General features: G+C 37.0%; 1 protein-coding gene across 1 annotated transcript in view; it reads right to left on the minus strand.

The window, feature by feature from the left end:
• Nucleotides 1-15,002: 15,002 nt before the first annotated feature.
• The window catches only part of LOC136864424 (23 kDa integral membrane protein), an 80,994-nt gene continuing 77,910 nt past the window's right edge, over nucleotides 15,003-18,086 (minus strand). Inside the window, exon 5 of the mRNA XM_067141402.2 lies at nucleotides 15,003-17,598. Coding sequence (XP_066997503.1) covers nucleotides 17,527-17,598 — 72 coding nt within the window. The 3' untranslated portion in view covers nucleotides 15,003-17,526. The remainder of the gene's footprint in view (nucleotides 17,599-18,086) is intronic.

The following is an 18,086-nucleotide window of genomic DNA, read 5'->3' on the forward strand; positions in this document are numbered from 1 at the left end:
CAGTAGAGTATCAGACAACAGTGAACTGTGCTATTTTAGAACTTAGGATTATAACTATATTCAGCTCAAGATGACCTATAAGGGCTGAAACTAATACTGTAGTGGGACTTGAAATATAAATGCACTTTTTTTGTATGTATATAGTATTGATAAGGTGATAACATAACATCCTTATATTTGTGAATTTGTAGACCCATGAATATGGAGAAATGAAATTAATATCATATGAGATATATCGATCCATCGAGTCGGCCGTTTGATCCAGTTTGATCCAGCATGGTTCCCACATCGTAATCAAACAGTTTGTATGGTTTCTTCACAAATTAGGCTCAAGATAGTTTTTCTTAAAAGTACTCTCATCGGGCATTGATATCCGTGTATATTTTTTAAGAAATATTTTTAAGCCCGGGTGTTTCACCTTATTGAGTGGGACTGCTGCCTGTGTTAAAGCTGCACACAAATCATTGTTAAAGTCCTTACATTTTGGATCTTTGTAGAACACTGCTCCAAGGTATTTAGTGATAGAGGCTGTTGGGACTTACTTGAAAAGTCTTGTTCTTTTGATGCTTTGAGCTATAAATGTGTTGTTGGATGTGGTCTCGCTGGTGTTTCTCATCAGACTTAATTCCTGTGTCACAAAAAGTGAATCGTAGAACACTTCCATCAGTTAGATGAAATCTTGCTTAAATTCCTGAGACGGGATGAAATATAGAGATTTGGACACCTTTGGCAGGGCTAATTTTTGACTGAACTTGTCAATGTAAACTAACTGGGGAAAATCTTTTAATAGCAGTTCAATGTTCAGCATTATTCTCTATTATTGCCACAGTTAGATTTAAATTTTATATTGACTAAAACTCCATTGTCATTGGACCATTGTTAACTTTGCAAATTCTATAAATACACTGATCATAAGAGTCATATTATTTCCCATTGTTGCAGGTATGCTGTACTCTTCAGTTTTCAGGCCCGTATCTACTGAAGGCAGACAGGTCACTACTCCCATATTCACTGCAAGCTGAGGAGAAATTATGATAAATGATAACTTAAAGGAAATATTTCTTGGGTGTTGAAAAGTTAATTAAATTATAACATGCACTGTGGCAAAATATAGAAAAGCAGCAGAAAAGATTAGAAAAGTGGGAGAAAAGTTGATAAGGGCAGAATAGCCTGAAAAAGGATAAAGGTCACAGAAAAGGAGAGAAAGGTACTGGAAAATAATGTCCATTCTCAATTTGAGACAACATATTAAATTTCCTTCAGGGAACATTAGTTTGCCTCTACAAAGAAGAGGTGCACCCATAAAAATCTTAACCCTTGTTAGAACCTTTCACTGGTGAAGGTAAACCTGACAGGACGGAACTTGAAGAGCGGCAGCCTCATGTTCCTGCTGTACTAAACATAGACATAGGCTTCAATGCAGTTTTCTTCATGTGAAGCTGATAGTAGTATTAGAACTCTCTTAAGTTATGTACATGTGTGTGCTAGGACTTTGTGGTTCATAGCCCCATGGTGCTCTCCTCAGACTTGTTGCTTATGTAAAAAATGCCTTTTATAGTAGTGATCAAACCTTGCAACCTTTCAGTCATGGCAGCTGTCAGTATTCTACTCGTCCGATGGTGTATTACGGTATTCAATGCAATCGGCCACGGCAGGGAGTGCGTCATAAGTTTCCCAATGTGTTCAGAAAAATTTCATGTTTCTAGCTCATTCTGTTATCAAATTATGGCTTCATTTTTACATGCTTGATAAAATGTTTTGTTATCAGCAAGAAAATTGAATAAATCAGTCCTTGTTCATCCGGGCAAGTTACTGTATAAACATGTATGCCTGCAACCCATCTGTGTTGCATTGCTGAAAATAGCAAGAATATCATTCTGAAAGTATACTGATTGCTACAGAATGATGAGAAGACCGGGCGAGTTGGCCGTGTGCGTAGAGGCGCGCGGCTGTGAGCTTGCATCCGGGAGATAGTAGGTTTGAATCCCACTATCGGCAGCCCTGAAGATGGTTTTCCGTGGTTTCCCATTTTCACACCAGGCAAATGCTGGGGCTGTACCTTAATTAAGGCCACGGCCGCTTCCTTCCAACTCCTAGGCCTTTCCTATCCCATCGTCGCCATAAGACCTATCTGTGTCGGTGCAACGTAAAGCCTCTAGCAAAAAAAAAAAATGATGAGAAGTATTCGTTTTTTATATATGTGCCCCATATTGTGACATTTTTCTCATGGAAATGAGAACTCTCATGTTAGTTTTCATTGCATCACAGCTCTCAAAGTTTTACTGATTTAGTAGTATTTAGTATGTTGTTATTTGACTGATATCAGTGGTGCATTTGGTTAGTCATAGCCCAGAGGTTGGTGGCATTTGAGTGTGTTGAGATGCAACAATGTTATGTCATTGGCTTTTACCACGTTAAAGAACTCCTGTACGAAAATACCAATGTCTTGGTGTCCATTAAGACCATTAGCAGTTGGGATACATAGTAAAGCATGCAACATTATTATCCATTAACTTAATTTTTGTTTTCAGCTATTGGAAGGCAGCAGATCACTCAGTAAACCACGTACAGTACAAGTATATTTTGAGTGCACTGACATTGTTCTCAAAACTGTTTACAAAAATTTCTATGAAACACATGTCCATAGAACAAAGTTTTGTGTGGGTTTCTGAGTCTTGTCCTCTTATACACCAAACAAGTGCCAGGATTGTACCTTAGCTAAGGCCATATCCACTATCTTTCCAGTCCCAGCCTTTGCCTGTCTTAGCATAGCTGAAACTGACTTGTTTGAATGCCATTTAATCTCTAGAAGACTTGGCTTCTCAAAGCTAAGATTTAACTACTGAAGCATGTTTTGTAAGAAAAAAAGTTTCGTGCAAATGAAGGGAGGTAGTGAGGCAGGTTGAAGCTGCACCCAGAAATTATCATCTGTAAATTGGCAAGTTATTAGTTACATTTCATTCCACTTAATAATTTTTCTGCTTTTGACCAGTGGCCATTACATAGCATGGTCGTTTCCCGTACATTTGTATGTTCATTAGATAATTTTCAAGGATAGATAATCTCAATATTAAGCCCTTATATATTTTTTAAATTCCATTTAGCAGGTATAACAACAAATGCTCTTGTTGGCTTCTTAGTAGCCATCTTGTTCGTTCATGTGGTTCTGTCCAATGGTATTTGAAGGTGCTCAAATATGCCAGTAGATTTACCGGGACAGAAAAGCAGTTAGTGGGACATAACACCAATAATCTTATTCATGGATTGATTGATTGATTGATTGATTCATTCATTCATTCATTCATGCTTGTGCGTTAGAGCAGCACAGGTTTCCAGGCATCTGTCCATAGTCTCCTGATGGTTGAAAGTTTGCAGTATGGCTAGGGAAGAATACCAAACTGTTTCCCTAGCCAGTCATGTTGGACCCCCAGACGAAAGTCTACAATTCACTCTCTTCATGGCCAGTCTGGAATTTTGGAGATTCCCTCTTCCAACTTTAGTTTTTTGAATTGCACTTCTTGAATCAGATAGACTTTCTCAAATCTTTCCAAATGTACAGCTGGTTGTTTTAGTGAAGTATGAATTCTTTGTTTCACAATGATAGGCCATTGACTGTTGTCTCATGGGGATATAGAAGGCAACTAGATCACAGTGGATGATAGCACCTGCATTTTTGATCATATATACATCTTCATTATAGAATGGTATGCCTTTCAGTATTCAGTCTGCAAGCCTCTGTGAATTTACTGACTGCTGCCACAATACTCTGTATGTAACTACTCCTGTGGCTCCATTTAGTTCTATACCTCTTACCTTTATATTTTTAGAAACTTAGTCTAACTATAGTCATCTTGGTCTCCCTCTCTTACCCTCTATAACAGAACCCTTTATCCTCCTCCATTCATCTCACATGAACCCACAACTGAAGCCGGTTTATGCATACAGCTTCATACATGGTTCGTTCATAACTTAGATTTTATCTCCTCATCTACCTTTCAGTAGATGATCCATATAAACCATGAACAGCAAAGGTGAAAGATTACAGCCTTGTCTAATCTTTGTAAATACCTTTAACAAAGAACTCATTCTACCATCAATTCTCACTGCAGTCCAATTGTTAACATAAACATATTTGATTGCTTTTAATTATCTACCCTTGATCCCATAGTCCCTCAGTATGGTGAAAATCAATCAATCAATCAATCAATCAATCAATGCTGATCTGCATATAGGATAGTCGTCCAGGTGGCATATTCCCTACCTGTTGTTTTCCTAGCCTTTTCTTAAATGATTTCAAAGAAATTGGATATTTATTGAACATCTCCCTTGGTAAGTTATTCCAATCCCTCACTCCCCTTCCTATAAACGAATATTTGCCCCAATTTGTCCTCTTGAATTCCAACTTATCTTCATATTGTGATCTTTCCTACTTATAAAGACACCATTCAAACTTATTCGTCTACTAATGTCATTCCACGCCACCTCTCCACTGACAGCTCGGAACGTACCACTTAATAAATTAACTTATTGTTATTATTTCAATCAAATATCAATATGGATCAAAAATGATACTTATCACATGTAACATACCACTTAGACGAGCAGCTCGTCTTCTTTCTCTCAAGTCTTCCCAGCCCAAATTTTGCAACATTTTTGTAACGCTACTCTTTTGTCAGACATCACCCAGAAAAAATTGAGCTGCTTTTCTTTGGATTTTTCCAGTTCTTGAATCAAGTAATCTTGCTGGGGAACCATACTCAAGTTGGGGTCTTAAGCAGAGACTTACATGCCCTCTCCTTTACATCTTTACTACAACCATTAAACACTCTCATAACTATGTGCAGAGATCTGTACCCTATACTTACAATCCCATTTTTGTGTGATTACCCCGATGACGATGTTTCCTTATATTAACATGTAGGTACTTACATTGATCCCCATACGGAACTTTCACCCCATCAATGCAGTAATTAAAACTGAGACGACTTTCCTATTTGTGAAACTCACAACCTGACTGTTAACCCCTTTTATCATCATACCATTGCCTGCTGTCCATCTCACAACATTATCGAGGTCATTTTGCAGTTGCTCACAATCTTGTAACTTATTCATTACTCTATACAGAATAACATCATCTGCAAAAAGCCTTATCTCTGATTCCACTTCTTTACTCATATCATTTATATGTATAAGAAAACGTAAAGGTCCCTTAATACTGCCTTGAGGAATTCCCCTCTTAATTATTACAGCGTCGGATAAAGCTTCGCCTACTCTAATTCTCTGAGATCACTGGGCGAGTTGGCCATGCGGGTCGAGGCGCGCGGCTGTGAGCTTGCATCCAGGAGATAGTGGGTATGAATCCCACTGTTGGCAGCCCTGAAGATGGCTTTCCCATGGTTTCTCATTTTCACACCAGGCAAATGCTGGGGCTGTACCTTAATTAAGGCCACGGCCGCTTCCTTCCAACTCCTGGCCCTTTCCTATCCCATCATCGCCATAAGATCTATCTGTGTCAGTGCAACGTATAGCCCCTAACAAAAAAAAAAAATTCTCTGAGATCTATTTTCTAGAAATATAGGAACCCATTCGGTCACTCTTTTGTCAAGTCCAATTGCACTTATTGTTGTCAGTAGTCTCCCAGGATCCACCCTATGAAATGCTTTAGGCAGGTCAGTCGCGATACAGTCCATTTGACCTCCTGAATCCAAGATATCGGCTGTAGCTTGCTGGAATCCTACAAGTTGAGCTTCAGTGGAATAACCTTTCCTAAACCCGTACTGCCTTCTATCGAACCAGTTGTTAATTTTGCAAACATGTCTAATATAATCAGAAAGAATGATTCCCCAATGCTTATGTGCAATGCATGTCAAACTTACTGGCCTGTAATTTTCAGCTTTATGTCTACCACCCTTTTTCTTTATACACAGGGGCTACTATGACGACTCTCCATTCATTTGGTATAGCTCCTTCATGCAAACAATCAAATAGGTACTTCAGATATGGTACTATATCCCAACCTGTTGTCTTTAGTATATCCCCAGAAATCTTATCACTTCCAGCTGCTTTTCAATTTTTCAACTTTTATATCTTATTGTTATCATATGTAAATTTTAATACTTCTTTAGCATTAGTCCTCCCTCTATCTAGACATTATCCTTGTAACCAACAATCTTTACATACTGCTGACTGAATACTTCTGCCTTTTGAAGATCCTCACATACACACTCCCCTTGTTCATTAATGATTCCTGGAATGTCCTTTTTGCAACCAGTTTCTGCCTTAAAGTACCTATACATACACTTCCATTTTTCAATAAAATTTGTATAACTGCCAATTATGCTTGCCATCATGTTATCTTTTTTTTTTTTTTTTGCTAGTTGTTTTATGTTGCACCGACACAGATAGGTCTTATGGCGACGATGGGACAGGAAAGGGCTAGAAGTGGGAAGGAAGCAGCCGTGGCCTTAATTAAGGTACAGCCCCAGCATTTGCCTGGTGTGAAAATGGGAAACCACGGAAAACCATTTTCAGGGCTGCCGACAGTTGGGTTCGAACCTACTATCTCCCGAATACTGGATACTGGCCGCACTTAAGCGACTGCAGCTATCGAGCTCGATTATTTACCACCTTTAAAGGTACAAACCTGTTTTCACATTCCTCAACAACTGTTTTAAACCCATCCCAGAATCTGTTTACATTTTTATTTACCATTTTCCACCGATCATAATTACATTTTAAAAACTCCCTCATGCCAGCTTTATCATCTATATGGTACTGCCTAATAGTCCTACTTTTAAGACCTTCCTTTCTATTGCATTTATTTTTAACTACGACAAAAACAGCTTCATGATCACTAATACCATCTGTTACTTCGGTTTCTCTATAGAGCTGATCTGATTTTACCAGCACCATGTCCAGGATATTCTTCCCTCTTGTTGGTTCCATCACTTTCTTTTCCCTCAGTACTCTGTCATATGCCTTCTCTAAATCTACGAATCACAAACATAACTGTCTATTCCTCTCATAGCATTTTTTAATTACCTGGCGCATGCTGAAAACCTGATCCAAATGGCCCTCTGTCATCTGAAACCACACTGGTTTTCGTCCAATTTACTCTCAACCACTATTGTACCCTCCCTTCCAAGGTGTCAGTGAACACCTTTCCTGGCATACTGATCAATGAAATAACCTCAGTAGTTGTTGCAATCCTTTCTGTTCCCTTGTTTACAGATAGGTTCAATTACTGCTTTTGTCCAATCGGAGGGTATCTTACTAACATTCCATGCTAAACTTATTACTCTCTGAAGCTATTTCATCCCTGCCTTCCCACTGTGTTTCACCAATTCAGGTCTAATTACATCTATTCGTGCTGCTGTATGGCAACGGATTTTATTTACCATCTTTTCTACTTCCTCCATTAACATCATTGTCCTCCTCCCCATGAGCTTGGTTGTTTGCAACATCACCAGGAAGATTTCCTTTTACGTTGAGAAGATTTCAAAATATTTCTTCCATGTCCAGTGATTTGGGAATCTATTATGAGTTCACCAGTTTACCTAAAACACTGTTCATTTCCTTTTTCCCTCCCTTTCTAAGATTCCTTATTAGGTACTGACAATAAGGGTTCCGAGAGCAGTAGCGGCGACAAAGGGGGGCGAGGGGGGGCAGTTGCCCTCCCCCACTTTGTGGAGAAAAATTTATTCCATTCTAGCCATCTGAAACTTGGAATATAGGAGTATTTTTTTATAAAAGCACTTTGTACAAGCCCTGTTTTCTTATGAGCTAATTCTTTACTTTATTTTCGTTAATTATTAGCGGAAATACACACAAAATGTCGCTCGTCGCGGCTAACGTATTTGCATAGCGCCACAGCAAGTAGTGGGGACTTTGCATATGCTGTGAGAAAGGGTACCAGGGGTATAACTTTTTGCCAGGATCATACAGAAAGCAAGACTGAGATGGTTCGGACATGTGAAAAGAATGGAAAAGGAATGGGTAGCAAGAAGGAAATTGGAAAGAGAAGTAAAGGGAAAGAGACCAGTTAGAAAGCAGAGAAGAAGGTGGATGGAACAGACTTGGGAAGGACATTGAGAAGCTGGATTGGATGTGGCAGAAGTAATGGAGCAGGAAAAGTGGAAGGACAGAAAGGACCACACCCGGGCGACTGGAGTGGAACATTGATGATGATGATGATGATGATGATGATTTTGGTCAACACTGAGGAAATGTCATGCCAGAAAGAAACCGTCCTAATTGATCTGTGCAGGAAGTCTAATTGTGACACTTTGTTATTGCAAGAGACTCATTGTGGTCCAACCAGTTCTCAACCAAATTGGGTGGGATGAGACTGATTCTTGAAAGACCATACAAATGCTGGGGAAGTGCATTGTTTATTAACCCTAGTGTGGATGTTCCTTTTGCTGCTCTTAAAGAGCAAATGACAGAGATATTTTATACAGGTGTGTCCAATTCATCTGTTACATCAGTATGCAAACCACCTGATAAAAACTTCAGTTTTCTCTCTTCTTTAAACTTTGAGGCTCATCAAAACAAAGTAGTGATGAGTGATTTTAACAGTCATGGCACCAGCTGTTATTGATGAGAATGGGGGGGCCTTAGGGGAATGGGCAGGTACAAAGGATCTCACTTTAATCCATGATCTAAATAACTTCTTTTAACAGTGGCCGATGGAAAAATGTATATAACTCTGATAACATTTTCACCTCTAGGGGTATAGCTGCTGTATATAGGAAAGAGGTGGACCAGCCAATCACAATAACTCAACACCATCTTATTATATGCTTTACCAAACTGTTTATCAAGACTCTACAACTGTCATTTAAACAACTACTCTACTTCAGGGAAAGCAAAATGGGAAACTTTGGAATGTGAGCTGGATAATGCTATAGATAACATTCCACCTAAACCAGAGTTCTACAATTACTTTGTTGAAACATTAACGAAGGTACAAAAAAAAAAAAAAAAAAAAAAAAAAAAAAAAAAAAAAAAAAAAAAAAAAAAAGGAGGATGTAGAACTCGGTACATTCCAGGCATGAGTGTTAATATAAACTGTTACTGGACAAATTCTACCAGCTTTACAAAAGTGACCCATTTTCTGATGTGGCAATTGCTGCTAGAGAAACACTGATGCATGTGGTCTGAGAGTCCTGTAAAGAAAAATGAATATTACCGCTGGAAAACCTCCATATGAAACAACAGTAGGCGAGCATGGCATATGTTGAATATTCTTAGCAGTGATTCCACAAGTGCTGCATGAAACTTAGGCCCTGTTCTTGCAAACCAAGTGACATCACAGCTCCTACTCAGTGGAATAACCAAGAAGAAGAAGAATATTGAGGAAAGAATTATCAGTGATAAGACAAAAGAAGTACATTTTCTCCAAAGCCCATTCAGTCTTGAAGAATTAAAGAAAGTCATGTCCAACTTGAAACATAACAGGCTGCTGGTCTTGTTGACATCAGAGGTGAGCAGTTAAGGAACTTTGATTCTAAAGCTCTTGAATGGTTACCATCTCTTTTCAACACATCTGTTACCACATTGTAATTTCCTAAATTGTGCAGACGAGCCTGGATTGTCAGTTAGTTGAAAGCAGGGAAGCAGCCCAATAATATAAAGAATTTCCTGCCTATATTGCTGTTGTGCCATATCTTTCTCTTGGAAAGAAGGATTCTGAATAGAATCTCTGCTATCATTGATGAAAATATTATTCCTGACAAAGTCGGCTTCAGATCAGGGAAAGCCTGCTGTGACCAGTTACTAAATGTAGACCACTTATATAAGACAGTTTTGAAGAAGGAAAGATTACTGGCCTTGCTCTTGTTGATTTAACTGCCACCTACAAAACACGAAACCACAAAAAGCTGCTGCAGAATCTGTACCACTTGATGATTTTCTCCAGAATTGTAGATTCTATATCGATTTATGAGCTTGCATTCGGGAGATAGCGAGTTTGAACCCTACTGTTGGTAGTCCTGAAGATGGTTTCCCATGGTTTCCCATTTTCACACCTTAATTGAGGCCATGGCTGCATTCCTCCCACTCCTAGTCCTTTCCTATCCCATTGTCACCATAAGACCTATTTGTGTCAGTGCGATGTGGAGAAAATTGTAAAAACAAATACAAAATGCACACCTTCAAAAATTGGCTACCTCAGCGAGGATTGAACCCATGGGATCACTAGTCTTACACACCACTAGTGATCCACTGAGGCAGCTGTTGGTGATGAGAGAGAGCTCCTGTATGTGAAGGTGGCAATGTACGAAGATGTGCTGTTTGTCCTTGTCGTTTTCTACTTTCCTGTTTATCCTGGTCTCTTCGTTCTGTGATTCTCTCTTCCCAATCTGAGACCTGTCATGTTTATACTACTAAATATTCTTATCCTCAATTCAGTGTTTGTCTGTATACCCATTAGTCCCATTTCTTGATACAGGGTCAGCGATGAGGAAAGATGAGTTTATATGGCACGTTTTTGTGGCCAGTGGTCCTTCCTAATGCCAACCTCAGTTGAGTAGCTCATGGAGATAGGGAGTGAAATTGGGTAAGGACTTGGAAGGGATCAGCTATGGCCTATGAATAGGAACTGTTGCGGTACTTGCCCGGAAGTGAAAATGGGAAGCCACAGAAAACCATTGTCAGGACAACAGGCTGGTTTCGAACCCATGTGTCTCCCTAATACAAAGCTTGGCTCCATAGTTGAAGCACGTTTATGCGTGTGGCCACTCTGCTCCCTATCCTTATTTCTGTATTAGATTTTGTTTACCATTAGGGCCTTCCTAGCCGAGGAGGTAAAGGCATGCTGGTTCACCTGGAAGAATGTGGATTAGATTCCCAGTCAGGAAATCAAAAAATTTAGAAATGAGATTCCACTTTTGCAGAGGCACATGGCCCTGAGTTTCACTCAGCTGACACAAAAAATGAGTACCAGGTTAATTCCTGGGGGCAAAGGCAGCCAGGCATGGAGCTAACCACTGTATCCACTTAGTGCTGAGGTTTCTGGTAGTGGAAGCTTTTACCTTCCACTTGTCCATGAACCTTCAGGATCTGTACAGAGATGGCTTTACTTAATCAGGCAAAATTCTTATACTCTGGTGTCTCTCAAGACCATTACTAGGTGAAGGAATATTAGAATTATTATACTTCTGAAGTATAATTAAATATTATACACAATATATTCAACAATGTTTTCAGAGGTAAAATGTAATGTGTTACAGAGAGCTGTTGGTTCTGTGCAGGAATTTCTCCAAACACATCTTTGTACTTTTTGTTGACCCAGCCTCTTTTTTGTTGTTCTTCATTTTAAGGTATGTCAGTATTCGTTAAAATCTAGAAGACACCTGTAAATGTACTGTGGAAGTAACTATGGGTTGACTGTGAGTACACGCATTGGTATAATAAAATTATAGTATAAAGATATTGCTGGGAGGAGTGAATTACAGTATACCTCTAATAATAAGAATGTTTTGCTGTGACGCAGAATATTTTAATTCCTGACTGGCCTGTAATGATCTACTTCATCACCCTTTCCTTTGTACATGGCCTGCTATAGATTTATTGTTACAGATTCCTGCAAATTGCTCTTGAATTGCCACATTTCTCTGTTTCCTAGCCTCCCCTTGACAACGCCAAACAAAGCTGCATGTGTTGTTTATTTGAAAGAACTAAAATACATCAGCAGAAATACTTCTGAAATGATCCAGTACTTAAAAACACACACTATCAGGGAGGGGAATCATCACAAAGAACACATCCGGCCTGTTCTGCATCACAAGAAGCTACTCTGTTGACAACAGTTGTGAGGTATCTAGGTAGTTATACATCCTGTCTACAGTTATTAACAAATAATACAGGATTATTCAACTAGGATGACCACCTCAAAAATCTCTTCAACTGTTTAAGATATTGACATTCTGTTTTCACTTTTGTTTGTGATATTAAGTGACTCATAGTTAAACCTGCAGTACTTTTCCAGGTTGTCAATATCTAATGAGATAATGGTAATAATTTTGCTCACCGGGCGAGCTGGCCATGCAGTTAGGAGCGTGCTGCTGTGAGCTTGCATCCGGGAGATGGTGGGTTTGAATCCCACTGTCAGCAGCCCTGAAGATGTTTTTCCATGGTTTCCCATTTTCACACCAAGAAAATGCTGGGGCTGTATCTTAATTAAAGCCACAGCTGTTTCCTTCCAATTTCTAGCCCTTTCCTATCCCATCATCGCCATAAGGCCTATCTGTGTCAGTGCAACATAAAGCAAATTGAAAAGAAAAAAAAAATGCTTTTTAATATAACTACCTTAATTTCTACACCTAGGCTTAAACTTAGTTATTACAAATTCAACACTGTGATTATCTTGAAAATCGGTCAAGTATTTCTTCAATGACACGTGAGCTGTTGACATGTAGTTTTCTTTCACCTTCTTCTGATAACTAAGCATTTGTTCGTCAGTGCCCATAAATACTGTATGATAAATTATATGATTTAATGCTCTTCATCTTGTCATAGGTAACAGGTAAAGGAAAAATGAATTCTCGACATTTCTCGCAAGAAACAGTTGCTTGGACTAGTGTCGAGACCCCGTCTCAAACTGCCCGTCGCTACAAAATAGCATAGTTACATTAAAAAGCAGTTATATATATTATTCTCAAAAATGATTGGAACTTTCTTGACGATCTAATATATTCTCTGCTGTTTTATATTTTAAAATTAATTAACAAGGGTTTTTTTTTCCTTATCAGCTTTCCTTCAGGGAATCCAAAACCGTACGTTCATAAACTTTGATTGTAGTATCCACCTATCAGCTGTCACACTGAATATCTTTGCAAAGGAAGCTGGTTAAACCAATTAGAGGTTTACATGAAATAGATATAATTTGAGTCAGTGTGTTTGCCAAATTCAATATTCCACCAGCTTCCACCAGGCTGTAGACAGAACTCTATAACCAATTTTACCACAGTAGCAGGATGGTTTTGTTCATCTTGATAATCAGAGCAATTTCCTGGAAAGGGCAAGGTTCTAGATGTAATTCTTTGGCGTATTGCATCATTCTTAGCTCTGTATTGAACATCTGTATGAAATCTACTTGCTGTATCTACAATGTATGTGTTTTGCTCCATTGTTTTCCCAGTCAACATTTTCTCATCTTACCCTTCCTAAATTTTCATTACATCTCCTAATGCCACTGATGTTTCTCCATTTTTAAAGATCACAAACTCGTAAACACATCTGATATCATCTTGACCGAGCCAGTTCAACTCCAGTTACTGCTAATTGCATCCCATTTTATGGTATTAAAGTTTCTTGTTTTTGGTTTGAAATCTGTCATTATATTATTATTTATAAGTTTCATATTCTGTATTGATTGGATTCAATGTAATAGACAAGAAAAATGTTCCACCGATCAATACATTTATTGTGAATGAATTATTGCACTAGTACCGGTTTCGGCCTATCTTGGCCATCATCAGCTAGCACACAAATTTACAGTCATTAGACAAAATTACAAAGATGTTACGTAAGAGCATCTGGATATCTAATGAAAAATGGAAGTAAAATATATTGCAGTATGTTGCGTTAAAATATCTCTGATTAAAAGTGGTGATGGTTAGAATAAACTAAAATCTATTGATTGAGCATGGACATGAGTACATAAACACATTAAAATATATATGCCACATCATAAGACACTAAAAAATATAGCACATTAAACACATTAAAACATGGTATATTTTAAAAACGTCTATTAAAATTTGAGTTCATGTTGCGTTGCATTCATTCTTCAATCCTCTTGTAGTTCTTGTGTTGATTAAGTTGTATTAGGTGAATATTGAGAATGTTCTATGGCTGATATACTTTGTATTGGTATGTTATAAGAACTCTTGTCATTAAAATTTGAAAATTGAGTACTGTGCAATTCAACTGTTGATGTAGTCAGGTAAGATTTATATATACAGCAAGATAGGGTTTAATTTTAGAGCAGTTGGTAGTGACACTTCTCTCGTCTCTGCACATTATATAGTTGTTATTGTTGTTGCTGTGGAGGTTGTGTACCGATATGTTTGGAGACTACATCAACAGTTGAATTGCACAGTACTCAATTTTCAAATTTTAATGACAAGAGTTCTTATAACATACCAATACAAAGTATATCAGCCATAGAACATTCTCAATATTCACCTAATACAACTTAATCAACACAAGAACTACAAGAGGATTGAAGAATGAATGCAACGCAACATGAACTCAAATTTTAATAGACGTTTTTAAAATATACCATGTTTTAATGTGTTTAATGTGCTATATTTTTTAGTGTCTTATGATGTGGCATATATATTTTAATGTGTTTATGTACTCATGTCCATGCTCAATCAATAGATTTTAGTTTATTCTAACCATCACCACTTTTAATCAGAGATATTTTAACGCAACATACTGCAATATATTTTACTTCCATTTTTCATTAGACATCCAGATGCTCTTACGTAACATCTTTGTAATTTTGTCTAATGACTGTAAATTTGTGTGCTAGCTGATGATGGCCAAGATAGGCCGAAACCGGTACTAGTGCAATAATTCATTCACAATAAATGTATTGATCGGTGGAACATTTTTCTTGTCTATTACATTGAATCTGTCATTATAATTATTCTTTTATATCTCTAAGAAGTTTATATCTCAAATCACTTTTGAGGGAATTATGGCAGTCTATAAGTATTTCTCTCCCTCTCTATCTGTCACTGTAAAATTTTGTTTATTCTGTTTCTAACTGAAAAATGATTTTCATCTAGTATCACTAGTACACTCTGCTTTATGAATAGAAAACTTGGGCCTAATTGTCAGACTGTAAGAATGTGTGAGAGATGGGGATATAGTGAGTATGTTGTGGAAAAATGATTTGGCTCATGCCATTGACTGGCTCTCTGTGAAGCCAAACCTATTATGAGATTCCTATACTTTTTTTTGTATGTAGATGTATGTATTAAAACTGATTTGTATATCAAATATTTTATTTTTGAAAATAATACAGTTATATATAGACAATACAAATGTATAAAACAAGGAACTAAAACTAGGGTGTTAAATAAGAAATTTACACCATTTATTAGCTATCCATTTGAATTCCATGTCATTTAAAAAAAATATATGTAAATTGAGGAATTGTTAAGTGTTGTGGACATTGGAAAATGAGATTAGTTTTAGTTCAGTATTAGCCAGATCCAGGGGCAGCCCAAAAATCTGGGTAACCAGAACCACTGAATCACCACTTGTATACAGTAGAAACTGGTTTATACATAATTTAAGGGGAACAATTTGAACTAATAACTCAGAACTATGTATAATTAAGTTTGTGTTTAAATAAATTTTCTAGTAAAAACAGTATCAGAATTAAAACAAGAAAGATCCATTACAGCATCAGGGTAGTGAAAGTACAATTAAAATAATTTTTTAAATCTTAATTTGTTTTCACCAATTTTTTAAACAGTACTAAGTTCAGAAAGTACAGGTATGTATGAAAAATGACCATATTTTGAAAAATATATGCACAATAAAACAAGACCAATCACAATCTGCTCTATATTTTTTATGGGTTTTCCTCCACTTCTCAAATACATCTCACTTTTCTTCTAAAAAGCTACATTCTGTTTTCTATCGCTCATGGGCTCATGCCTGTTGTACACACATTGATCAATCATTTGTACTGACATGAAAATGAATGAACTTTTATTCCCATATTATGTAGGTCTGTCATAATAAAAAGTCACCTCTCAGTGTTTCTCTTTCATGCAAAAATGGAATGTCAGTATGCACAGCTCATCTTTGAGATGTAAGGTAAGTTGGGCATAAATAATGAGGATTATATTAAAATCAGTCATGAATAACTCAGAAAAATATTGTATTGTGATACAATGTTGTTTCATCAGGACTTGTAAGGACCTATACTTATTTCAGAACCATGAACAACTAGGTTACATATAAACCAGTTTCAACTGTATATTGTTTCTAAATCCTGTTCATCTTTTCCTGTCCTATTACTTGACCTGGAAGAATCAGCTTCTGAGGACCTTGGTTTGACTACCATTGACAAGGTCTGTGGAGGTTTGCTGTATTGTATTCAGAGAGGGAAGTCGCCACTATATGGTACCATATCTGTTTCATTGTTAAACATGCATTGAACCTTGATGATTAATTACACCTCTTTGCTGTTTTTAATAAGTGGAAATATTCTGGTTTATATATAGAATACATCCATAAAAAGAAATGAAATTATTTATTAATAAGTATTTACTGCTAGTCTTTTAAAGACTTTTATTTTATAAAATCCAAAGCATAAACAGTAAGCACAAAAGCAAAATATATTGAGGTTAGTCCTTGTTAGCAGGTGTGTCATATGTTGATATACTTGCTAGCTGGTATATTTTTTAACTCTCTTGAAAATGTGTGGTGACTGACCAGCAGTTTTTCAAAGCTGGATGACTGTTGGTTGTGGTCATTCATATAGTCTTGGCCATAGGGAATCATTTTAATATTTCCATATTAACTAGAATTTCTGGAAATGTAACCAAAGTATATTTCTTTTGCTAGTAAGACATATTCAAGATGTACTTTTCAACAGGGTGGCCTGTAAATAATTTAGAATTAATCAATCATCATACTTCTGGTAGTTAACTTACTTGTACATAAGAGTGAGAAGTTTGGTGGTATTTGTAATTTTGCCATTAGATAGTTATTTAAATTATTTGATGTAGGATAAGTATGCAGGTGGAGATATATTGCCCACAATAATACATGTCACTGGTGTAGCTTAGGCCTAAGTGCAATTTGAAACAGTCGACAGTGGAGGAAAAGAGAATGTGTATTTTGTATTGTACAGAATTTGTATATTAGGTCAAGGAAAGAAGAGTACATATGTTGTCATCCTTGTTGCCAAGCAAAAACATTTCATAATCATTTTAAACACTAGACCGTCAAGTATGAAATTATTTCTAGATACGAGCGTACCATACTAAATGATCATAATCTTTTTAAAATGTAAATCTGTTGTATTTAAAGATCCTTACGACAAACTGAGAAAGGCAATGTTATTGTTATTAATGTTGTGATATCTGTTTTTGCTGGTGTGATGTTAAAGTGGTGTGGTTCAATTTAAGAAATGTAATTCAACCACATACCGTAGTAATTATTAGTGACGGTCATGTTCTTTAATTGATATCAAATGAGCTGTTATTGCTTGGCAATTTGTCTTTCATCATAAAAGGTATTATGAAAGACATATCACTTTTTCTTTCACAAAGTGTTGTCTTATTTATCAATAACTAAATGACTTTACTTTAGTTATTTCTTCTATCTGTTATGTATTTGGTCACAATTACAGATATACAAGGTTTTCTTTTATTATGTTGTTTGTGAATTAATATTTTTCTATAGTACTGTTCTTTTGTAAAAGTGTAGTTGCTAAGTATATAGCGTTCCTATATACACAGAAGTCTTATTTTCTTCTTATTCCAGTCCATTTCAAACAGCTCTTCTCCTCGAGTTGTTCTTTATGGTATTGGCCAAACATAATGCAAAGACAATTCCAACAAGCTGAAACAGAAGAAAGAGTGTGTCATGTTGAATACAGGAAAATTCATGTTTTCCAGTCAATAATAAAGAAGTGCAAATAAAGAAAATAGTGCATTGAACTATGCTAAATTACATTTTAGTCTCAGAATTACACCAATAAGCAATTGAATTAGGGATGGCTGCTTTCTGGAAAATTGTGCTGTGGTCGACTCAGTGACTGCAATGTTGTCGGACCTCATATTGGCCATTTGAGTGCCAGATGTTCAGATGATGTGCATGACACGAGATCTCTGCATATTTAATTGTGGCCAGAATGTAGGTGTAAGATTTATGGGCTATTCCATCTCCAAAGTTGCGCAAATATTGGGCTGTCCTTGAGCGCATGGATTTGGGGAAAACCAACCACCACCAGGGTCAACTGCCGTGGTGTACACCATGATATTACAAAGGTCACCATTGACTAGCTCCGGTAGTAAGAGGAGACAGACAGACCTAGAATGCAACAGATC

This window comes from Anabrus simplex, chromosome 2 (assembly GCF_040414725.1).
Source record: "Anabrus simplex isolate iqAnaSimp1 chromosome 2, ASM4041472v1, whole genome shotgun sequence".
Lineage (NCBI taxonomy): Eukaryota > Metazoa > Arthropoda > Insecta > Orthoptera > Tettigoniidae > Anabrus > Anabrus simplex.